We start from the raw sequence: 25,152 nt of genomic DNA, 5'->3' as shown, positions 1-25,152 counted from the left end.
TGCCAATAAAACAAACTCAAAACCTGACTAGCTGCTTGCTGTTGTATTTGCACACCACCCTCTGACGTGGTGATAGGCTTGTTTCTGGTGGGTCCCCAGATGACAGCAGTTCTCATATGTGTTCATTAGACAGGGCCAGGACAACACTACATTTATTCAATAATTTGGGATATATAGATTTTAAGTATCCCTGTTTTAAGAATTAATACCAGTATTATACGTAATTTCTATCAGTATTATGCACACCGATGACATAACAGTTGGTGTAATAGACTTGTTACAATCTTACAATGTCTATTTGGCTTTGTTATAATGTCCCAGTGAGGTTTACATCTCTCATGACTATTCTGTTTTGGCCAGGATGTAGCGCCCTCTGCTGGCAAAAACGCAGCTTGCTTGGGAAGGCTGGGCTAAAGTGGTGGCGGATGGCCCGCCGGGTTGCCAGGTTTGAGCAAATTATGCTTTGAAAAGTGAGAACAAAGTAATTTCGACAATAAGGTAAGTATGGGAGTAATATCAATTTCCATGAAAACAATACGGGCAAAAAACAACACTTGTCTCTCTACAGCGTTTCTTATCTAAATTGGAGAATGGGGTAATCGTGCATACCGGTTTAGGAGGATAGCTCACACAGACCTGGCAACCCGTAACAACCAGACGTCAGTGGTCTGCGGCTGTAGTGAGTTTGCTCTTACTAGCTTTTGTTCGATGGACCTAAAACTACGGAGTGGTCATCAATCCAGCAGTACACGGACGGTAAATGATCAAAACGGACAGAAATTAAGCTTGGGAAGCTAGTCAGCTCGGTGAGTATGAGCAGCACATTAACCAACATCAGCCACTGCACAGGACAAAATGCTGGCTAGCTAGCTAACGCCGTAACTTACATGTGATAGGCTGCTGGGTCTAAAAATCTGTTAGCACGTCCCCTTGTTTACAAAAAAGCATTTCAGTTGATGCGGGGTAGCTAACTCAACGTAAATTCGTGCTTTAACGATTTACAAATACGCACGACCGAAAACATTACCGTCCATTTAAACAATATTTTGCATTAGCCTCCAGCATGTGTCTGTTGATGCTTTCGATGCTACTGCTGATAAAGCCTTTTAGTCTTGATGTCTTTATGTGTGGATTGCATGGCGCTGTTAATTATTGTATTGGCGTTCTATTGACTTAGTTAGCTAACTAACATGTTTGTTTATAAGATTTACGTTTTTGTTGTTTTTTGACCAAGGTTAGGCTATGTTGCATTGGAAATCAATAAGCTGTTGTTTTCTCTCATGGCCTTGTCGACGGTGGAAGCATGCCTAACATTTTTATAAACCTGGTTAAAGCTACAGATCCGGCACTATGTAGACATAACACCCCAACATGTGTATGTGTGTGTGTGTATCATGTCTTTCGTTTGCTCGGGTGGTTTGTAAATATATTGTTATATTCAAATATGAACACCAGATAGAACAAAAACAAGTCCCAGTTTAGTTACTGAAATATGGGAAGGTGTGATCTTAGCTACCACCAGTGTAGAGCTATAGTGTACTCTACATCTCTTTGTCCCTTTTACTTGATAGGCACTGGAGACACATGCACACACAACATGTTTATATGAATGTAACAACAGTAGTCAACCACTCTTAGACTAGTATTTATCTTCTATTTTCGTCTCAGAGAGTGGAAAACAGTTGTGTTGGAGGGATGGTTACTCACCAGCAGTGCTATTTACACTCAAACTCAGAGAGTAAAACCCTGTATAATTCCCTAAGGGACCCCTCAGCTACACCCACAGGAGCGGTACCAGTCCGCTGCCCATAGATTGAGAAACACTGTTGTGGATCTGTCTCTTTGGGCTTTCCTCTGACGGGGGCGGGGGTCCTGTGCAGCTACTAATCTCCTGCAGCCCCTGAGGTTTGATGCCATTTTTGTGGCTTAGTGTCATGTTGACACAAGTGGTCCCAGCCTGTCCTTTACAGCCCTGCCCTAACCAGTAGGACTATTTTTACAGCCCCGGGTCTAAACCAGTAGTCGTTAGCTGTATTGTTGTCTTACAGGCAGGGATCCTGCCCCGAGCCGGAACCGGTGATTTGAGTCCCCCCACTCCCACCCCCGCTGTCAGTCAGCCAGCCAGCCAGCCAGACATGGGCTTTTAATTACAGCGTCTACAGCCGTATCACTTCAGTTGTCCCATATCTACAGTTTTTATCTACTGTATCATTAAGGCTGAACTCGGGTGGGCTTGTGACACACACACACACACACACACACACACACACACTCACACACTCATGATAAGAGTAGGGATGGGGATTTTGAGTTATTTCACTGATGATTAATGTAAATGCTATGTAAGCAACTCCCTGCCGAGTGTGAAAGAAGATAAAACGGCTGTAATTGATAGGTCCTTTTTTTTCTGTGCGCCATATGCTTACAATCCCTGTGCAACCCAGGAAACTGATTTTGACTTGAGCTTCCCTCAGTCATTTTAGTAAATATATAATTTCCTATGTGGTTAGCAAACGCTTACCACAATATTGTCGCCATGGCACCATGGTCTTCAACAGCTAAAATCTGAGCAGTCAGCCAGGATGAGATGGTTCACTCTTCTGTACCTGGGACCAGTATCTAATTAATTAAAGTAAGACAACACACACATCTTTTAATAAATCATGTATAAGCAGAGCATCTATGTTTGTATGTAATATGCTATATAAGCTATGTTTGCTAATGTTACTGTATTTTCCATAGAACATGAAGACAGCTGATCAACTAGGGAGCCAGAGAGCCGAGATCACATTCAAGTAATCAGATCATTAATTAGAATAGGTCTGTATGTCATTTCCACAAATACACCATGGGACTGAACAGAATCTGTACTTGTTTGTTTATATTGATGCACCGTGTAAATTGAGTTGTTTGTTCTGGCATATCTGTATCTTGGTTGAAATTAATTGAACCTGCTGTCAAGTAGTACACCGCCCAATTATAATTGACGAGGCGTTTATTTGTTCTCATCCCTTCGCTGGGAGGGTTTGACTGTGAGGATAACATTACCATAGAGGCATGCCTGCCTGAATATAATAGACTAGGAGTAGACACACACACACACACCGCTCCCTGCATAGCTGCACACTCAGTTTTGGAACATGTTGCACATGTGCTCTGTTCAGCCATAAAGCTTGGCAGTCAGTGATAAGCTGGCTCACAGCAACAGTCCTTCAGTGGGCTATGAGAAGGCTCGTCGATGAAGTTAACCCCCCAAACTCGCTCGAAACACATGGGTGGAAGGATGCCAAAATGGCAACAAATAAGTACATTTCATAAATGAATAAAACTGCACATTCCATGGGATTATATATGAAGTGAAAGTGCACTACAGAGTGTTGAAAAAAGGGCTTAACATCAAACAGCCCATCATCCACGGCCATCTGGTGTGAGGCAGGAGGCAGTAACAGACTCTGCAGGAAGGGAGGCTGCTGGAGCAGCCTTATGTAACCTGGGCTGGACACTCGGTCAGCAGGGAGCTGGGGCTCACAAGCTTTTGTGTTTGGTTTACGAAAGTTAGTGTGTGTGGCAAGTGTCTGTGTTTAACTGTGTGTGTGTTGGTGTGTATTTTATTAAGCCTTGGGCTGAAGAAGCCAAAAAATCTGCCCAGGCTTTTCCTTTCTGATGAAGCCAAGGAGGGGTAGGCGTGTGCGGGTGTGTGTGTTGGGGTGGGATGTCATATATGACACCCTGGGGCCTTTCTCACAAAGTGAGCTTAGTGGGTTAGCGAGCTAACTTTGGGCTTAACCCTGGCTTTTCGGTCTCACGAAGGTGGCTCACTTCTACTCGGGGTAGATCACCATGGTAACCTATGCTGCACAGCTAACCTGCTCCAGAGCAACTTCAGTTCAGGCTATCAGATCAGAATGTATTAAGACCTGCCTCCTCATCAGCTCTCTGGAAACACAGTCACCATTCCTACAGGATTCGATATGGACAGAGATATTTCATTCAAATGAGTGACAAGTAATTAAAACAACTCAACAGGGGAAAACGATTGAATTAACAGATTGTAAGAAGGGCTCTTCGCAGGGCGACTGTGTTTAGAGACAAGCAGAACCACACTGCTTTCTGTGATGACTTATTATATTAGAGATATAATATTTATTTGGGTGCATCAGATATAATATATGTTTGCAGCATTTCCAGGCCATCGATCCACTCTGGCTATAAAAGAGGCTTCTAACAAGAACCAGTAGCTTACATTAGTTGACCATAGTTATCAATAGTGAATGAAATTTCGGCCTACTGTTGCATATCAAGTGCGCTGCCTGAAACCCTCTCTTCATAGCATTCCCGACAGTGATTAATGCAATAGACTGCACTCGTATTCCATCACCGCAGCCCTGAGCAACATGAGGCTGACTTTGTGACTATGAAATCCTTTCACAGCCTCAATGTGATGACACAATATTGAATCAATGAGAAGAATGAACGCTGTCTTAATGACCGGCAGTGATGAGAATTTAGACATTTGCACTATCTGCAATTTTCCTCCAGCAATCCTAGCCAATCCTCTAGCCTTGGCAGCAGCCACACTGTTATTTTCACTGTTCTAATGTTTTTGTATTGCTCATATTTATTCATTACAGTTTGTTCTTCTTGAGAGAAGGAAACAAATGTTAGTGATCCATTTCTTTCCCATATCCACTTTTACAGTCTACTACGTGTTGAAATTGTCGGCAGCATATGTTTTATCCCACAATTATTTATAGTGTATTGTTTTTATTGTTTGATTATTTTATACCAGTTTTATTGCTTCTTTTTATACTGTAGTTGTGTGCTTATGATATGATATTTCCTTTTCCCGCTGAATCATATCACTTGCTGTTGCAACAACCAAATTTCCCCATGGGGATCAATAGTCTCATCTTAAATCTGCTGCTCTGGGTCTGTCGATGTTGCATGTGATTGGCTATTTGTTACAAACCCCGCCTCTTTCATGTGAACGCGCTCATATCTACGTGAGACCGGTTATCCTGGAACACCAATGTTAGGTTTTGTGAATTCAGCTTGCGCCTGACTATGTTGAACTTGTTTTGTGAGACAGACTCCCTGTTTGTGTTGCGTTTGCACATGTGTTGTGTATGTCTTTGTGCCATGTGTGTCTACCCGATATAGAGAATGTCATTCTTTATGCTGTGTAGGATGTGTTTTATTGCACCATAAAGATTTGTTGAGCAGGCGTTTATTAGAGACTGGCGTGTGTTTGCCAAACTTTAGCGATCTCCCACGCTACTATAAGAGACAGGCTATTATTTGAGAAACGGCGTTTATTGGAACTTTTACAGCTGCTCATATAAGCCAGTGTATTAGCTATGTGCTGGATTGCTTCATTGGGTTCGTGGTTAGTTATTCTTGGCTGTCTCCTAGACACAAGTCACCAAGCCCTGTGATTCTTCCGGGCAAGATAAAGTTTTACCTGGCTCCATGCACTCCACCTGGTAACAGGTTTGTACCCCCAGGGCAGCATTTGGTCTTTATGACTGGCTAAATGAGGAAGGAGTGGTTAATATCACATTCCTACACCACTTTCTGCCCAACACCAAGAAGTACAGGAGCCGCTCTCTTTCTCTGAACACTGCATGAGGAGATAGAAGTGGAAACAAAGGATAGGCTGTTTTGTTTCCAAAAACTCAAAGTCTTAGAGGGCTAAAAAACAAATACATTTGTTGTTACTTGGTTTGTTTGTCTGTATGTCAACAGAAGATGTAAAAAATGTAAGAATTCATTTGGTGGACAAATAGGCCTTTGGCCAGTCAACAATTGGTTAGATTTTTGTGGTGTTCCAGGGATTTTCGCCATTTAGACAATTATCGTTTTGTAGCCTTAACTATGAGACTAACAGATAGAGACTTGACTCCAAATCATAAGGGCATGTTTGCAGGGTCAAGAAATCAATTTGCACTTAGAATTTAAGCAATAGGAATGATGTGTTTGGGTATAACAGCAGGTTAGAGGATTGTTCAGCCTTAGTGGAGGTTTGCGCTTTCCGAGTGCCTTCTAGCTCCAGTATGTTTCTGTGTTTATGAACTTCCATGGAAATGTGAATTGGCCTTTGTCCTCCCTTCCCATGTTACAAGGGTTTTCTCTTTTCCTTTCAGGGGTAAAAACAACAAGGCCTGCAGTGGAATCCTAGTATTGACAGCATCATCTTCCTCCACCACTGCCCCCCACCCCTCTCTTCCATCCTCTGCCCCTCCTGGTTGCCCCTCTCTGGTTCTCAACATGGCGGCTATGCTTGTACTCTGGCAGCACCACTGACCTCCACCCTGGACCACCACCATGGAGAGAAAACGCAGAAAGAAATGAATCAAGCTGCTCAGGCCATACGCAATGTGGACTCATTTTCCGAGCTCTGGACCTGAACTGCTCTATCCCAACCCCTGACCCCTTCTCCAGCCTTTAGCTACTCATTTCGTCATCTAAAACAGCGCCCTCCAGTGTTTTGGAGGTCCCGGTGTAACTGCAGAACTCAGAATGCCTCTGTTTCCTTTGTGGACGGCGTCCGTGCTGCTGGGGCTGCTGGTCGGCTTCCTGCCGGCGGTGGGGATGGAGCCAGCGGGAGGAGCCAAACCGGCATCAGACCACGCCCCCATCCCAGAGCCCCTCCCCTCCTCCTCCTCTTCCTCCTCGTCTGGGTCCAACTGCTCCCAGCTCACCCTCAAGCTGGAGTTCTCCTCCAAGGTGGTGGAACATGGTGAGCATTTGTTTTGCACCGGTGGATTTGTTTTTAATCGTGTATCCTGCTGATACCCTGCATTTCCAGTTTTGCAGTTTGTTTTACCAGAGTTCCCGCCGGTCATGGAATTTAGAGAGGGGTATTCCAGACAGGGAAAGTCATGGATTTTGTTAAATTCTGCAGGGAAGTCAGGGAATATCATGGAATTTTACAGGAATATACCAGATTGTATTTTCCAACTTGTTGCACATATTCATCACATTAGATGGTAGTTTTCAGCTGTCACATTAGATGGTAGTTTTCAGCTGTTTCAGCTGTCAACAGTCGTGTGGAAACACGACTGTTGACACCTTCAGAACCTGAAAAACAACATTAACAAACCAGGAAGGAATACAAGTTTGAGTGAGTCACTCCCTCAACAGATTCTGTTGAAGTGTCCTTGAGCAAGGCACTTTACCCACAGCTGCTCCAGCGGAGTTGAGAGGCTCACAGTAGATGATTGCACTGGAGAAGATGGAGGTTAAGAAAAAAATGTAGACCTTTTGCAGATGCGAGGTAATAGTACAGAGGCTGGTGACACTCTATCCTGAGATACAGAAGACAGGGAGAATAATATGGGATGAAATTAAAAGTGACAACTCATGCTCAGGCTATATGTGATTGGCAAGCCAGATCATATTAACAGGTTACGCAGGTTTACTGGATATGCTTCATGACAGAGCAAAATGAATTTCATTAATCCGCTGCCCTCATCGAAAATGCATCATCGAGGTTAATGCATCTCTCTTCCATTTAGTTTTCTCACAGATGTATTTATTTTTTGGGTACACACTACTCACATTCATTTATTTATTTTCCATGAGCAAGTCATGAGCAATTTGAACCGATGATGTTGCAAATGCACGGTCTGCACCTTCATTCACTGAGTCACCAGGATGCACTCCCATCCATCTTCAGAGGATATCTATCTTTTCAGGCTTGTTTGTTTCGTCCTTGTCTCATCCCTGTTTTCCCCTCATCCTTGCGTAGCCGCAGCTCAAGGGCAGAATCCAGTCCAGTACAATGGGTGTTTTAGCAGTGCCAGTGAAACTCAAGCTTTCACTCAGACACACCTTGGTGTCAGTAACATCAAATCATAATAGCAACATTGTCGCTATTGTGCTGAGTGGAGGATCCAGCTTGAAGAGGATCCCATCCAAGTAGTTTACGTGCTCTGTCCACATCTCCTGACAGGGATAAATATGATACAGGTGTTCAAAGTGCTGTGTATTGTATTTAGAGATGTATCATCACACATAAGGTATGCCACAGTATTATGATTGCGTACAATCTTATGGGTGGAGTTAGTGGGAATTGAGCCGCTAACCGTATTCTATTGTCAGTGTACTGCTATTCCCAGCCTATGTCTCTGCTGCTCATATTTTATTTTTTTATATTGCCACGCCACAAACATTTTGTCCGTGGTTTTTCCAATTCTGAAAGCTAATGGTTTTGCAGAGTGCTACTCCATAGTCTTGGTTTTTTTAGGGTCTTGGGAAGTCTGGACTGTTCTCTAAAACAGTCTCCTCTCTTCTCCCCCCTCTCTCTCTTCCAGAGTACATCGTAGCGTTTACGGGGTATTTCTCGGCCAAAGCCCGCAGCCTGTACATCAGCAGCGCCCTGCGGAACGCCGGCGGCGGAGCCTTGGAGTGGCACATCGTTCCCAGGGAAAACCCGGCCTCCGACTTCCCCAGCGACTTCGAGCTGGTCCACATCCGCCAGGCGTCGCCCAGCAGCCTGCTGACCTTAGAGGACCACCCTTACATCAAGAGGGTGACGCCGCAGCGCAAAGTGTTCCGCACCCTCAAATACGTCCCGTGTAAGTCTGCCGTTGTGGTGTCACCGTGCAGAGAAAGATCGCAGCGCTAAAGAAATATGAAACTCCGTAAAGATACAGAAAGCTGTTTGTCTGTCGCAGATTACAGAATGTGTCCTTTTGTTTGTAGAGTCGGAGGATGCATTTCTGTCTCTGTTGTGTTTGTGGTTTAGAGGGGATTGTATATCTTGATGCGAGATCAGCGCCGGCTTGTGGGTGTTGATGTTAGAAGGGGGATGTGTGTGTGTGTGTGTGTGGTGGGGGGGATGGGGGTAGGACACAGAGGGTCTGTGTTTGCTTACCTTGGGAGAGAGTAGGTGAGTAAGTGGGTGGGGGTTGCCTGGGTGGGGGTGGGGGGGTCACCCCACCGAACCTGGCAATGGATGAAAGACTTCAGTGTGACCCCAGCCCTCACATACACACACACACACACACACACCTAGTTTTGTACAGTAAAAGTATGGAGTAGACATGTAGCACAAACAGCTTTTATTTCCCGGGTTTCTTGAAAAGGAGTGTGGGAAAAAGTTCCAAGCCGGTGTCCATTACAGTTTGAGATGCATTGTGGGGGCTTTTGAGTGTTGTAAATGGTGGGCAGTATTTTGGTTAAAAAAAAGTGTATATCTGGATGAAAGTGAGTCCATATACACTGTATCTGTGTGATATGAGTCTAGATACATGAGAAAGGCCTGAAGCTGCTGATGGCTTGAACCACGAAGGAAGTCATGAAGCAGCTTGCTAATAATATGCATTCCATTAGAGGAAAAGAGAAGAAGAAGAAGAAGAAGAAGAAGCCCCGCCCCTGTAGTTCAGATCCACTTGCAAGGCATGAAGTAGCCTGCTGGGCTCTGCTGCTGTTTGCTAATGACCTGATGAAGGTTATGTTCTGTCCAAGTGATTCAAATTGAGACTAAATTGGCTCAAATGAGGCTGGCGTGATCCACCTCACACCACAGCTAGAAGACGGAACGGAAGAAGAAAGAGAGAAAGTAAGAGAGAGAGAATCACTTGAAAAGAGAGGTCAAAGAACGTGGAGTATAATTAGTTTAGTGGAAAGGTTGTTTGGTCTGCAGGAGGGGTTGAAGTGGCAGACAGCAGTAATAGGGTAGATTGATAAAAGGGGACTCTCCCTCGGAATGGCCCTTTAGGAGGCTGAATGGTGCTTCAGTGAAGAGTGAACTGATTGGACTAGAGCTTATATAGTACACACACACACACACACTCGAGCCAGGGCTTCTGCAGGTCCTTAAAAAGTCTTAAATGTTTTAAATTGAATTATCTAAATTCAAGGCATAGGAGGGTTTTAGGTTAAATGTTGGCTTTGAGTGTGCCATTGCGGGACACAGCTATAAAGACTCCAGGAGCCTGCATGCAGCATCAAGTTGTGTTGAGCTCAGTTGATAAAGCATAGGTTTGCCATGCCAGAGATCCTGGGTTCTCAATTTAGCACTATCATTTTTTAATGCATGCTGGCTTCCCCAATCTCCCAACTGGTCGCAGCTTATCACAAATTGCGTGCTTGTTACTCTTTGGGCTTATTTTGGGGGTGGGATGCTTAAATTTCTATGAGTCACTGCAGGTACAAAAATTAGAAAGCCTTTTTTCTCATGGCTACATAGTTCAAACCATATAAAGTTTTCATTTATTGATGGTCTTAACTTTAACTTTGAGAAAGCTGTAGTCACCCTGAGTACTGTATGTAAAAGATCTCCTACCTCACATTCTAACATTACCGTTAACTTGGTTCTGTCTCCATAGCACCCGAACCTGCTGCGCCCTGCAACGCCACCCGCTGGACGCAAAAATGGCAATCGTGGCAGTCGTCCCGCCCTCTTCGTCGAACCAGCCTGTCTCTGGGCTCTGGCTTCTGGCACGCCACCGGTCGCCACTCCAGCAGGCGTCTGCTCCGGGCCATCCCCCGCCACGTGGCCCAGATCCTGCAGGCGGATGTACTCTGGCAAATGGGACACACTGGTAAGAGCTTGACCTTTGACCCCTCTGCTAGTAGCTCGGCCCAGGGTAGGACGTCAGGAGGGACTCGGAACAAAACATGCCCCTTTTAAATTTCATTAAATCATGCCACTGAAATTACATTACATTAGTACATAATTGGCTGCTGACTGGTGATGTCATCCTCAAATTAAGCTGTAAACAACAACAAAGAACCAGTGTGTTTCTGGTGGTAGAAAATGAATGGACAATGGACTAATTTGATTTAACCTCTCTACATTTTGTGTGTGCAGGGTCTGGCGTGAAGGTAGCAGTGTTTGATACAGGCCTCAGCGAGAAGCATCCTCACTTTAAGAACGTGAAGGAAAGGACCAACTGGACCAATGAGAAGACACTGGATGATGGTGAGAACAAGGAGGAGGAGGAATATGCTAATTATGATGATGATGTTGATGGTAATGCTGACGATGGTGGATGTTGATGACTAGTAATGCTAATGATTATGATAATGACTTCAGTGCTAATTATGTTGTTGATGTTAATGATGATGATTATTACTGCTACCACTAATTTATTGGGATATAATGTGTACATTGTGCGTTGGTGGGTGGTAGCCCAGAGGTTAGAGAAGCGGGCCAGACGGTCGCTCATTCAGATTCCCAGAGGGGCTGGAAAATATGGGTGGGGAAAGTGAATGAGTAATGGGGTGTGCTCAGTTGACTTTCTATGGATATGCTGGAAAATTCTCTTGTCCTGTTTTTTTCTAGGCCTGGGTCACGGTACCTTTGTAGCAGGAGTGATAGCCAGTATGAGGGAGTGCCAGGGCTTTGCCCCCGACTCTGAGCTGCACATCTTCAGAGTGTTCACCAACAACCAGGTACATACATGCCTTCTCTCAACCACTGTACTTTTGTCCGGTAGATGATTTTTATGGAAAAAATCAACCAAAAAGTTGTCGAAAAGATTCGTACAAGGGTGCATAAAGGGTAAATAAAGGGTACATGATTCACTTTGAGATGGTGTCAGTAACATATTGTATATGTATGTTACTGACAAGTATGTGACATATGTCTCTGCTCTTACCTCCCAGGTGTCGTACACCTCCTGGTTCCTGGATGCTTTCAACTACGCCATCCTGAAGAAGATCGATGTTCTCAACCTCAGCATCGGCGGGCCTGACTTCATGGACCACCCCTTCGTTGACAAGGTGATACGCACTTCCTGGTTATAATCCAGACAGAGGAATAGTTAGTATCATCATAAAGAGATTAAGATTAACCAGGTTGATTAGGGTTGAGAGCCGGGTCAGACTGTGCTCTACTTGGTGTTCAGAGCTCATGAACGTTCAGGAGCGCCAACCTCCATATTTTATTTATTTCCTCTTTCTGGCCTTAATACCGTCTCAAAAAAGAAGACTACTAAAAGGAGTTGGCCTCCTACACTTTTTCCCACTGGTATCATTAAAGTTTCATTTTATCTTACATTTTTTCCACCCACATTCTCTTCATCATGTGTCTTTGACTGACAGGTGTGGGAGCTCACTGCCAACAGAGTGATCATGGTCTCCGCTATCGGCAACGATGGGCCTCTGTACGGGTACGTTTGTCCCTCCAACTTCAAATCAATGGCACTCATTTTCTTGAATATTCTTCTAGTACATTAATAAGAACTTTTGAAAGAGCAGTTCCACCTCCGCTTTCTCCCAAAAAAATGTAGTGAACAGGGCCTGGTTTAGAAATCCCAAAAGAGCATAAAATTACCATAAAATTAAATGATTACCATACAATTAAATGATCTTTTTGGATCTTTTTGGGCTGAATTGGAACTGTGGTAGCTAACTTGCCGTGTGTTTGACGGTCGTATGAACTTCAACAGAGTATCGACTGACATGGAGTGACTAGATAATCACAGAATTTCCATTTTGGGGTAAACTGCTCCTTTAAGTCTTGTAAAGTAACTTTCTCTCTCTCTCTCTCTCTCTCAGCACCCTGAACAACCCAGCAGACCAGATGGATGTGATCGGGGTAGGAGGGATCGACTTTGAGGACAATATCGCTAGGTTTTCTTCTAGAGGCATGACCACCTGGGTACGCTACACCAGGAATACACACACTGACACACACACACACACCGTCTCACTCACACGCGCACACACACATGCACACACTCCATCTCATTTATCAGTTTTAGACCAAAGCAGACATCTACCTTGGGATCTGCCCTCTGCTTTTTGAGCTACTCAACCATAGTGTCAGCTCCTGCCCCCTCATTCACATCCCATCAGACAGATACACACACGCTCTCACTCCCACTCCCACACACACTCTTTTATCAGTTGTAGACTAAAACAGATATCTGCCTTGGGATCTGATTTAGCCTCTACTCTCTGATCCAGTCAGTCTCTCTGCCCCCTCATCCACTGTCAGCCAGCCATCCATGAAAATGCCAAAAGAAACAGACGGCTCCTACACAGCCTCCCCAACCTGACCGCATTTATGCATCAAAAACACTAAAGAATGTAACCTATTTAAAGCTCATTTCCTCAACCCCTTCCTGCTTCTCGACTTCTCCTTTTCTCCCTCTCTTTCTCTTTTTCTATCTTTTCTAATTTCCACTGCGTCCCTTTCTTTATGTCTCTGCTTTTCTCCCTCTTTCTGTTAGGGTTGGGCGATAGTGTACATCCTGATGTATTAAGCCATGCCGCATCCATTTTTTCAACAGTAGTGGAGCTCTGGACTAGTCGCTTTAAAATTGCCCATGACCAGAGTGCAACTGTGCACTATGCAGGGGTGATGACTTGAATTGAAATGTAGATTTTAGATGCGCAAGTAAGGGTCATTTTTAAATTTTTGCATTACATTACATTACATAGTCCTTGCAGTCAAGAAAAAAAACTGATGAACAAGTATGAGGTGGCTTCCCACTAGGAAGCAGCAGCACCAGACACTCAAGTGGGTCAAAACCAGCACATCCTGAGGAAAGCTCTGTGAAATGTTGATGTTCAGGCTACTTTCTGTGCTGGCACTGACAAAAAATGAAATCAACTTGAGCATGTTTTTTGTCCCTGTGTTTGCTTCCCCATTTGAATCTCTTGCACTAGGCTACATTGTAAGTTATTAAAGATCAAAGTAATTAAAATCGTCAAAAAATCAGCATGGGAATTTCCATGATCCCCAGTGTACCTGTCCCGTCGCCCAACCTTTCAACTCTTTTTCAACTACTCTCTCAGTCTCCGTATAGATTTTCTTCTCTCGTCTTCCTTTATCTCTCTTTCTCAACCACCATCTTAATCTCATCTTCTTTTTCTCCCTCCCGTCTCTCTGCAGGAGCTGCCGGGGGGCTACGGCAGGGTGAAGCCTGACATTGTGACCTACGGTTCGGGGGTCCGGGGGTCGGGGATGAAGGAGGGATGCCGCTCCCTGTCTGGCACCAGTGTGGCTTCTCCTGTGGTGGCCGGCGCCGTCACACTCCTGGCCAGGTCAGTACCATAAATCCGGGAATATGTTCATAAAGTGTTCATGCCATGAGATTAATGTTGTAATCCCTTTTTATGCTTTCCAGAAGGGCAATAATTTGCACGTGCCAATGTCTCTAAGAGACTTTAGGATTTTCATTAGGTCCTTGCTGAAATGTGCATGTCTAAAATATCTGTGGTAGTAACCTTTATAGGCCAGCTGATGGCCCATAAATTACTGCTCCTGATGTAGCTATAGGTGTATTGGAATATTGCTTCTTCCATTTCGCATTTCACTACAATTCAGATTGGTTGTGGAAGTGTTTCGCTAGCTAGTACTTCTTCGTCGTAAATTGGCTTAATCCTTTGTTGAGGATGCAACGTTAGCATAGCAGGCCTTGCTAAGTGTATTTTGCAGTAATGTTGTCAAGTTGTAGCAGTGAGCTATATTGGTGATTTGATTTTCTTACATTTGTTGCCAAGACACTCACAGCTGGAAAGGCTTAGTAGGCCATCCTGCTGTCCTCAGTGATCTGGGGACTTTAAACATTTTTGAAACAGGAGCCAAAATTGCAAAATTTGTAGTCCTGGTTACCCAGGGTCATGAGAACACGCAAGAACTCTTGTAGTGTGGAGAGCAACTGGTGGATGTGCTGAGTGGTTTTAGATGATGCTACTGTTGGTAAGTATGTAGCTCTCTGAGGCTCTCCAGTGTTGGCTAAAGCGATCACACTCTTGGCCAAGTGAGGGGGCTGTTATGACTGTCTTGCAGAAGACATTGGCATCAGAGGATACAAACTTTATTATCATGGCTGAATTATTCTTTTTGAATGCGTTACAATGTAAATATTCCTTGTGCCGTAATCCCACATGAGCAGGCAGTTGGAAATCTTACTCAGATGTCAAAGGGAAGAGGTGGGAGGAGGTGTGTCACTGGACTATTAATGATGAGTAGTGTTCTCAGTCTGTTAATATCCCTTCTTTTGGGTGAAAGCTCTCTTGCAGTGTCACTGTCATTAAGCTAATATGTGACTTAATAGATTACTCATGATGCCGGGCTAAACATCACACCACCCTTGCTGACTGAAGAGCCACCACTCCCTTCACCCTGGGGACACACACTCAACACGCACACACCAACCCAGCGCTCCTTTCTCTTCTAGTATTCTTCTGAATTGAAAGCTGTGGAATCTGACACCTGCATACTCGCATACACACACACTAACCAAACCTGTCATCTTCTGTCCTGCAGCACCGTTCTGAACCGGGAGTTGGTGAACCCCGCGTCTATGAAGCAGGCTCTGATCGCCTCGGCTCGCAGGCTGCCCGGGGTCAACATGTTTGAACAGGGCCACGGTAAACTGGACCTGATCAGAGCCTACCAGATCCTCAACAGCTACAGACCCCAAGCCAGGTAACAGCTCAAATGTCACGTTTAAATATCGGCTTTCAGCAACTTCAATCCAAAAATATAGGTAGTGGCCTTCAAAAACCCATTCGTAAAATTTGTTTCAGAAAAGTGCTACACAAATAAACTCGCCATTATTACACACAAACACTCAATCACACACACCTCATCATAACCTGCATTTGTCTCCCCCCAGTCTTTCTCCCAGCTACATCGACCTGACTGAGTGTCCGTACATGTGGCCTTACTGCTCCCAGCCCATCTACTACGGAGGAATGCCCACCATCGTCAACGTGACCATCCTCAACGGCATGGGCGTCACCGGCAGGATTGTCGACAAGGTACACACACGCGTGCGCACACCATTTTTAGCGCAAATACACAGAAACACAAATTTCATTGCGATTACAGATGTGTATTTGTACTCTATCATTGTGTTTCTCATCTTAAATTGGTCATTTGCAAAAAAAAAACCATCAAATCATGCTTTCAAATACACTGTACTTATATAGCTGTCCATTGTCATGATTTTACATGTCAATTATAATTACGGAGCATTCGTGGCAATGACGTATAGTTCTTTCTGAAAATCTCTTAAAAAGTTGTGTGAAAATTCACAGCTAAGGTGTGAAGATTCGTAGTTGAAGTTGAATTTTCACAATAACAGAACTTGTACTTCCTTTTATTGAAGCCCTACTCAAGTGGATTTGAATAGGTTTTATTTTCCTCCGATGTCAAAGTTGAGTATCTTTTTACTCGTTTACCAAAGTTTTAAAGACCATAAAGGCCATTTACTGAATATAAACACTGTTTTTGGAGAAGTAGCTGAAGTGTCCTTAGCTCTAAATCAGGCTGCCGCCAGTATGGATTTGCAATTTTATGCAAATTTCCTTATCTGGGCAATTTAACCTGCAGTATGTCAAGTAAACAATTCCTCATGGATAAGCTTACTAGCCGAAAAAAATATTTAGTAGTGATTTAATGTTGCTGAAATAATGCCGTCAATAATAATCACATACATCAAATACATCCTTACATACACAAACCCAGTGAACTGGAGGAAGCGTGTATAGGTGGGTTCTTAAGCAATAATACACGAGAAGGAGTGGCAGCCTATACCATGAGATCTTTGCACTGCTGTGTTGCAGTCACAGATCAGCACAGCAGTGCCAATGTCTTGGTATGGCATGACTTAAAGTGTTTTAATGCTATTATACAAAAGTCTAATCAACAATTTTATCATTAATATTTGTAAAGGAAGCAGTTTTCAGTCTACTAACAAATGTAGCCCTCCAGACTCTGATGCTGATGCAATGCAGCACACACAGTAAGAGGCACTTCAGTCCAGTTTAATTGCACTTGAACAGAGTACACAAACAGTGAAGAAGGCCAATATGCCGACGAGATGATGAGGAAGCGTCAGTGAATTGCTAGTTACATGTTTATGTAACAAAACAGTTGTGAGGAGTGTTGGTCTGAGGAAGAGAGATTTTCACTGTTGTGGAGTGGCAACGTGCTAGCTAGGAAGTTTAGCTGGTTAAAGTGCTGTAAACTGTTTGATAGTACCAGGAGTGAGGTGTCTCATCCCTGACAGACAGACCTGGATCTGTGTCTGGATGAATACATCCTTCTAAAGCCTCTAAGCCTTCTAAAGATTGCTCTCTCCTGCCCGTCCAGCCCATCTGGCAGCCCTACCTGCCCCAGAACGGCGACCACATCGATGTGGCCGTCTCCTATTCACCGGTGCTGTGGCCGTGGGCCGGCTACCTGGCCGTCTCCATCTCCGTGGCCAAGAAAGCGGCATCGTGGGAAGGCATCGCTCAGGGTCATGTGATGGTCACGGTGGCGTCGCCTGCGGAGAACGACGTAAGTCACTGTAACCGCAGTAGCAATTTTCTATGCCCTTTCACCAAAAAGTTGTACCAGAATATACATTTTTGTAGTTCCTAGTCAAAATATACTTTTTTGAAGAACCAGTTTAACCAGCGTTTGCTTTTTTGAGAGTATCGAGCATGTGTAATTAATTTCTCCTCTCCTCTTATTACTTATTATTATTAATACTCCTCTTCTTGACCTTTCACTCCATTGCAGTCTGAGGTGGGCGGGGAGCTGACCTCCACAGTCAAGCTGCCCATCAAGGTGAAGATAGTGCCGACTCCTCCGCGCAGCAAGAGGGTGCTGTGGGACCAGTACCACAACCTGCGCTACCCGCCGGGCTACTTCCCACGGGACAACCTCCGCATGAAGAACGACCCGCTGGACTGGTGGGTGCTAGAGTTTTGATTTTCATACTAGCTGTTTTTAACAATTCACTTTAATTCAGTTTGTTTTAATTCAGCGGAAATATAATACCGTGTGACCTGAATCAACCCATTGAGATGTTTTGTGCTTACTCATATTTTTCCAGGAATGGGGACCACATTCACACTAACTTCAGGGACATGTACCAGCACCTGAGGAGTATGGGATACTTTGTTGAGGTGCTGGGAGCTCCCATAACCTGCTTCGACGCCAGTCAGTACGGTAAGAACACAGAGACTGCACACACACTGTTACTACATTGCATGGATAAAACATTACTATCCTTTAAGTAATAATCTGCTACATTTTCATATAAATAAGTGTCTATTTTGCTACTCTATTGCTGATTGATATGACACAATAGTGACTCAATTTATACCCAGTTCATGAAATTCACAGTACTGGACACACTGTTTGATTGACAGGTGGTCTGTGGGAAGTGCAGTGCAGAAACACCACAGCAATGAGCACTGAGCAACAAAGATGGAGACAAAATAAAAAAAACAAGGAATTCGATTACCACTTCAAAATTGCTACTACAGCTGCAGACATATAAACTAAATGAATGCCTTTCCTCTCAGAATGCTGATTGCATATGGCTTATCACCTCTCTCTCTCTCTCATGGCCACAAACCACTTACTAACAAAAGATAACAAACAAATAGGTTGTTTCTCTTTGTCTCCCTGCAGGCACATTGCTGATGGTGGACAGCGAGGAGGAGTATTTCCCCGAGGAGATCACTAAGCTGAGGCGGGACATCGACAACGGCCTGTCGCTCATCATCTTCAGCGACTGGTACAACACCTCCGTCATGAGGAAGGTCAAGTTCTACGACGAGAACACCAGGTATTCACCTCCCTTTGACATCATTACCTCCGCCAAGGAGGTTATGTTTTCGGTGCCGTTTGTTTGTTTGTTTGTCTGTTAGCAGGATTACGGAAAAACTACTGGTCCGATTTTCATGAAACTTCGTGGAAGGGTGTAGCATGGGCCAAGGAAGAACCCATTACATTTTGGAGCGGATCCGCATCCAACTCACGAACAAGCAATAATAGCACGAACCTTGGCGGAGGTCTGCGCTCTCCGAGTGCCCTTCTAGTTTATAATGTACCACTGCTGATTAGTGGTGCCATAGCAATAAAACTGCAACACTGCAAGGTCAAGCTCTACTGCAAAAACTTGCTGCGATGTACTGACAGTGATCCCCCATCATCTGCTTAATAATTCATCCTTCATCATCATCAAAATAGCTCTGCATGATATTAACAAAAATGTATGCTGCGATTCTTTGGCTGAATATTGCAGTTACATTATAAATTGCAAAGTCTTTCTATATATCTTTGTTTTTTAGTTCTCCAAAAAGACAAATGAGATGCTATTGCTTAGGTTTGCTGATTTGAATGCATTGTAAGATTTCCATGAACTTGGAACTTGATTTGTAGACCGGGGATTCTGCACAGCACCACGGGACAATTTATTTTATATCTTTTATTCTTTTCATTTTATTCAATATAATTTCTATCTTTTTATTTCAGTTTTATATGTACAATGCCTCCATTATGAGACGGTTCTATGATTATACTGTTATTAAGTGTTATTAAGTCTAAGTGTCATTAACTCCACAATGCATTCACAAGGAGTTTTATCAAGCTATAATATTAGCAAGATAACCTCACTGCCTTGTGTAGTTAACTGCCCTCTCGCTCCTCTCCATCACTGTCTGTCTAGTCCCCTCTCTGCAGTATTAAATTCTATTTATGCCTCCTTGTTCTGCAATAGATGTAATACATCATGAAGTTTCACATCCAGAGCTCCTCATGCAGTTCTAACCATTACTCATGACTCCTTGCTGCTCCATTCATATCCCATCCAAGCTGTCACAGGGGCCCTTAAACGCTCTAAAATACACTTAAATATAGCCTTTATGTCTTCAAAAATATTATGCAGAGTAATTCAAGCTTAATTGACTGGTAATGGTTCATTTGAGTTCTATTAATTCTTTCTTTCCAGCCACGTTTCCCTTTTGTGGAGAAATTAACCCAGACACACAGAGCTGTCAAATGTGCTTTTATTGTGAATTCGGTCTTTAATTTCCATTTCCATTCTAACTGGCATTTAAGTTGTTGTTGTTTTTTTGGGGCGGATTCTAATCTGCCAACACCCTGAAATTATCTTGAATAAGATTTGTATTGGATGTTGATTTACTGTTGATTTTCCTTTTTTTTTTTTTTCCTGTTTTTTCACGTAATCTGTATGTGATGGTGGATGCGTTGCTAAAATGTTGTCTAAGTAATTTTCTCATGCAATCTTCTGGTTGTGGCGGATGTTCTGTCGACAGTAATTGAGTTGATGTAATCTATTGACAATAGTGGATCATTTTGTCTGTTTTCGTCGAGGTGATTTTCTCCCATAATCTGCCGTCTGTGGCGGATGCGTTTGTTGACTGAATTGTTTTGCAAATAATTTTCTTGATGTTTCCTGCAGGCAGTGGTGGATGCCGGACACAGGGGGCGCTAACGTGCCGGCTCTGAACGACCTGATCTCAGTGTGGGGAATGGCCTTCAGCGACGGGTTGTACGAGGGAGACTTCACCATGGCCGATCATGACAGTAAGACACACACACACACACCTGCTTCAATATCTTCTCAGATCTTCTTCTTTTGCAACGTTTGCTTTGGTAAATCGTTGTAGAATATTGAAATACAACTATTAATCATCACCTCATCACCACAGCATCAACTCTCTCTCTCTCTCTCCTTCTCTCTCTCAGTGTACTACGCCTCAGGCTGCAGCATCGCTCGTTTCCCAGAGGATGGAATAGTGATTGCCAAGAACCTGAAAGACCAAGGTACCAGCAGCCTTCTTGAAGCGTTAAACCAAGCCAAGTGCTGCACAGTCCTGGCCAGCGGCCATACAGCCATAGGACAGACAACTTTGTAACCTGTGTGTCTTTTGTTCAGATGTAACACTACGATGTCTGTGTGTGTGTGTGTTTGTACAGGCCTGGAGGTGTTAAAGCAGGAGACGGCAGTGGTGGAAGGGGTTCCTATCCTGGGACTGTACCAGACGCCCTCAGACGGGGGCGGTCGTATCGCTCTGTATGGAGATTCTAACTGTATAGATGACAGCCACAGGCAGAAAGGTAACCTCATATAGTGTGTGCATTTTTTTGCAGTTGTTTGACCAAACAAATCATTTGGCAATATACCAATTCAATAATATTTTTTTTCTCCAGATTGTTTCTGGCTGCTTGATGCTCTCCTTCAGTATACTTCCTACAGTATGACCCCTCCCAGCCTCAGCCACTCCCACAGCAGAGTGGCGCCTCCTACAGGCACCGAGCGCCCACTGCCACAGAGACTAGAAGGTAAGCAGGGAATGTACACTGTTCAACTATATAAATAAAGTTTATTATTGACATTGCTATTAATATTCAGATATAGATATACATAGATCAAATGGGTACGTATGCATGAACACACACAGAAGACTACTTGGCTCAGCTGATGTGTGTATGAGGAAAGACAATGCAGTCACCTCCAACCTATTCTCTATCTAATTCTATCTTTCTCTTCTCTTCACTTCTCTTCTTCCTTCCTTCCAGGCAACCATCTTTACCGCTACTCCAAGGTTCTGGAGGCTCACCTGGGAGACCCCAAGCCCCGCCCCCTGCCGGCCTGCCCTCACCTGTCCTGGGCAAAGCCTCAGCCGCTCAATGAGACGGCACCCAGGTACGTCAGAAAAAAACACTAGTCCTGTGACAGTCGATCAGTTCATCTTGTTTAAGCGGTAATCCACAAGATTTTTGGTGCATCTTTGGTGCTAAGTGCTGTGGTGTTTCTGCACTGCACCTCTCAGAGATCACCTGTCAATCAAACAGCGAGTCCAGTAATGTGTCTTTTTCCTTGGATTTATGATAACGTCAACACAAAATTGTGAAAATATAAGTCAGAGCGCTATATAGAGAAAGCAGCTTGTTCCCAATAGGAAAGTGGCATATTTCTGGGACATTGCTTGCAGGACTTTGTAACACGATGATAGTTGGATGAAATTGTTTATTAGCACACAGCTTTAGGGTTTTAGCAGCGGGCACTGCTCTTTTTGTCTGTCAACACCGTTAATCATCTTGAAAGCGAATCAAGCACATGACACCAGAAATGAGGCATGAGTTTTGAACTCTCTCTCTCTCTCTTTCCCTCTCTCTCTCTCTCTCTCCCATTGTCCTAGTAACCTGTGGAAGCACCAGAAGCTGCTGTCGGTGGATCTGGACAAGGTGGCTCTGCCCAACGTGAGGCCGTATCGTCCCCAGGTCAGACCTCTGTCTCCTGGGGAGAGCGGGGCCTGGGACATCCCTGGAGGTAAGAACTTTTTTGGTATTATTTCTTTAGGAATTTGACTCATGATTTGTGTTAGCACTGCTTTTTCCATAGAGCTTTTTCAGCACTTAGGAAGCATAAAAAATGTGAGAAAAAAGGAAATCAATGAAGTTCTAATGTTTGGGATTCAGCACAACAGCGGATTATATTATTTTGAAAGCCTTCTAAAACATTTTGTCCTATGATTTACCAAAAATAAATTTGCAGTGGGAAATGGTCTAATGACGATAAGCTTAGACTATGTTACTATATTGTGCAATCCCCGTCAAATATATACACTATATTCTCTGGCTCTAAAAAAAAATATTAACTGGAATGATAAGCAGATTACTGTCACTTACTCATCAGTGTCTCCTCCTTTCATTTTACACCATTAATTATCAAAGTAGCCACTTATTATAAACATGAGAGAATGTGGAAAAAAAGGTTAAGCTTCCCATTAAAATCTGTAGAGCAAAAATAACAGAGCAAAAATAGCAGAACATTATATAATGACTCATAGCTGCAAAACTTCAAACTTCACTATGTTTCTTCTATTATGGAATATTTTCAGTATATATTAATATTTCAGAACCTGACCGTTTTCTCGAAAATAGAAAAGAATTGATTCCCGGTGTGTGTATGGATGAAGGTGTTACGGTTCACGAGGACGCTCCATGAAACCTCTGCCCCCTCTCTCCCCTCAGGGATAATGCCCGGTCGCTACAACCAGGAGGTGGGCCAGACCATCCCCGTGTTCGCCTTCCTGGGAGCGATGGTGGTCCTGTCCTTCTTCGTGGTGCAGCTCACCAAGGCCAAGAGCAAACCCAAGCGCAGGAAACCCCGCGTCAAACGGCCCACCTACCTCCAGCAGCAGCAGCAGCAGCAGCAGCAGCAGACAACCGGGAAGAACCCCACCGTTTGACTGGGAACTGGAACTTGGAACCGCTGCATGTTGCCAGTGGGCTGGGTTCACCCCCAAAACTGATAAGTTGTTAGAGAAGACAACTTTTTATAGAGCAGCAGCAGCGGAGGTATGGAATGAATTGGAATCTAATGAACTGTCGGAGCAAACGTCTCGCTCTCGGGACGGAGGAGGAATCGACACCTTCCCAAATCTGCCAAGACATGAACTCTCCGCAACTCTCCGAAACGGTTTCTGTGCCTCTCGTCTGTCTCAAGATTGTCGGTGGGTGTGTGTGTGTGTGTGTTTGTGGACTAATGAACAGTATTAGACAGTGTTAACACACGTGTTGTAAAAAAAAAACACACAGCACCACTCACCTGGCCCGGTCCAGACAGGCGTGTTGCCGATGTTTTTCCTTCTCTCCTCCTTAAGAGCTTCTTTCATTCCTCTGACCAAACGGAGTTTCTTTACGACTGAAACGCATCTGTTGACTTTTGTATTTATTGAATCTGTTCGTTCCCTAACGCACACGGATACATGTACTCCAAGAAATACACTACACACACTCACACAAATACATTGCGTACACACACTTTGACAAAAAAACAATTTGCATACACCCAATCACAGAAAGACACCACACACACACACACATGCAGACATTTACAACTTGAGGTCCATTGTTTTCATGAACTTGTCCGGACTTGGACTCTTCCATGGACTCTTCTTCGCTGTCATCATGTGTTTTGTATGTCCTCTGCCCATATTTGTCTAAATTTATTGTCTTTTCTTTGTTTTTATATTTTATATAATGAATGAACTCTGGCCAGGCTTTCTGTTGGTATCCTCCGTCATGATCTCGTGGTCAATAAAGTAGCATTGACAAACTTGTTCAAATATATCTCATCAATAAAAAAAAGCATCATCATGGCATTCTGCTTGAGTATTTGTTCTTCATTATTTGAATTCAAAGTTGATTCGGGTATTGAAGGTGGATACAGGACATGTCGGCTGAAGTGAGATAAATCTTTCATACACTGGTTCCTACCCCGATTCTGAAGTCACCCCCCTCTGTTTATAGCAAAAACTGACTGTGATGCCACAGCGTTGTCCTCCTAAACCTACGTTACAGATAAAAACCAACATGATTTCTTAAATCGTCATACCTTAATTAGTAAACAGCCAAAAGATTGTAATGATATCTTGAAAACTGAGTGTAGGGTAGATTGAAATGTGCAGCTGCAAAGCGTTTGATAAATTGACAATGTGATATGGTAAAGATAGTTTGATCAATCTTTATCAACCTAAAGACAAATGATGTCTGGACTCTCAAGATGATGTCTGTAAAGCCATGTGTAAATTGATCAATGGAGTGCACTAATACAGTTAAAATGCTCTTTCTAAGGCTTTAAATATAGGTTGGACAGTCTCATAACTTGGACCTATTTTCTTGTGTTCCCTCCATTGCCACCAAGTGGACTCAGTAGCCTAATGGTTAATGAATAGGTCTGCAATGCAAAAGATTGTGAGTTAAGTAAAGGAGTCACTCCACTCCTCTGATCTCGTGATGGCTGTAAATAATGTCTGTAACCATAGTAACATTTACTTCAGACCAATATGGCGGCTACCATTGCCTGTATTTCACTTGTGTATTTTCGGTTTACTTGACACCAGTAACACCAGTAACCAGAGGCGTCAATGTATCTATAAGATCTTAATAAACCGCCAATGACAGTGGCGCCATATTCTCTTTTTCCACCGCATGGACTTGATAATTTTAACCGCAACATCCATGCTGCTTGCAGTCCTAGTTTATTTTTACTATACAGTGTAAACGGTTAATAAATTATAAAAGGGCTCTTGACAAAGAATGCTTCAAGAGTCCAAGAGGTGGACAAAGTACCAAAATATTCTACTCAAGATGTTCTGTTACCTTGCTGAGATTTTACTTACGCACAAGGAAAAACACTAGTGTTCTCAAAGTAAAAGTTACTTTTTAATAAAAGAGAAAATCTACTTAGTGTAATGTCTTAGTGGGAGGAATAAGGGCCGTGATACATGGGCAGCGTTCTGAGGCAATGTAAAGTATTTTCTCATCATACTCCTATTCGTCATAGCCTGTGTGGTTTCTACATTGATTTAATCCAATCCCATCCCTGTTGTAAGCAATATTTCCCATCTCCATAGCTTCAAAATGTT

At 43.6% G+C, this 25,152-nt stretch overlaps 1 protein-coding gene across 3 annotated transcripts; it reads left to right on the top strand.

The window, feature by feature from the left end:
* The first annotated feature begins 673 nt into the window (after positions 1-673).
* Positions 674-23,879, top strand: mbtps1 (membrane-bound transcription factor peptidase, site 1). Of its 3 annotated transcripts, none has more exons than XM_071897824.2 (23): positions 674-806; positions 6,144-6,739; positions 8,316-8,579; positions 10,335-10,550; positions 10,820-10,930; positions 11,294-11,403; positions 11,617-11,733; positions 12,055-12,122; positions 12,511-12,613; positions 13,853-14,004; positions 15,233-15,394; positions 15,585-15,729; positions 17,066-17,254; positions 17,480-17,652; positions 17,796-17,911; positions 18,380-18,536; positions 20,175-20,299; positions 20,462-20,539; positions 20,693-20,833; positions 20,927-21,058; positions 21,296-21,422; positions 21,919-22,049; positions 22,754-23,879. In XM_071897824.2, the coding sequence occupies exons 2-23, from the start codon at positions 6,520-6,522 to the stop codon at positions 22,969-22,971; spliced, it is 3,255 nt and encodes a 1,084-aa protein (XP_071753925.2). In that variant the 5' UTR covers positions 674-806; positions 6,144-6,519; the 3' UTR covers positions 22,972-23,879. The 3 variants fall into 3 exon arrangements, with proteins under 3 accessions (XP_071753925.2, XP_071753927.2, XP_071753926.2); XM_071897826.2 differs by having other exon boundaries at positions 684-756; XM_071897825.2 differs by lacking the exon at positions 674-806 and adding an exon at positions 5,429-5,490.
* Positions 23,880-25,152: the final 1,273 nt, after the last annotated feature.

The sequence above is a fragment of the Centroberyx gerrardi genome, chromosome 4 (genome assembly GCF_048128805.1).
Source record: "Centroberyx gerrardi isolate f3 chromosome 4, fCenGer3.hap1.cur.20231027, whole genome shotgun sequence".
Taxonomy (NCBI): domain Eukaryota; kingdom Metazoa; phylum Chordata; class Actinopteri; order Beryciformes; family Berycidae; genus Centroberyx; species Centroberyx gerrardi.
Note: the sequence above shows the minus strand (reverse complement) of the source record. Positions and strands in the feature narration are given on the sequence as shown.

Excerpts from the sequence above, each read along its gene's own strand:
- mbtps1 (XM_071897824.2), top strand. The coding sequence starts at position 6,520 with ATGCCTCTGTTTCCTTTGTGGACGGCGTCCGTGCTGCTGGGGCTGCTG. Across the intron at positions 12,123-12,510 it reads AACGATGGGCCTCTGTACGG|CACCCTGAACAACCCAGCAG; the intron begins GTACGTTTGTCC and ends TCTCTCTCTCAG. Across the intron at positions 15,395-15,584 it reads AGCTACAGACCCCAAGCCAG|TCTTTCTCCCAGCTACATCG; the intron begins GTAACAGCTCAA and ends GTCTCCCCCCAG.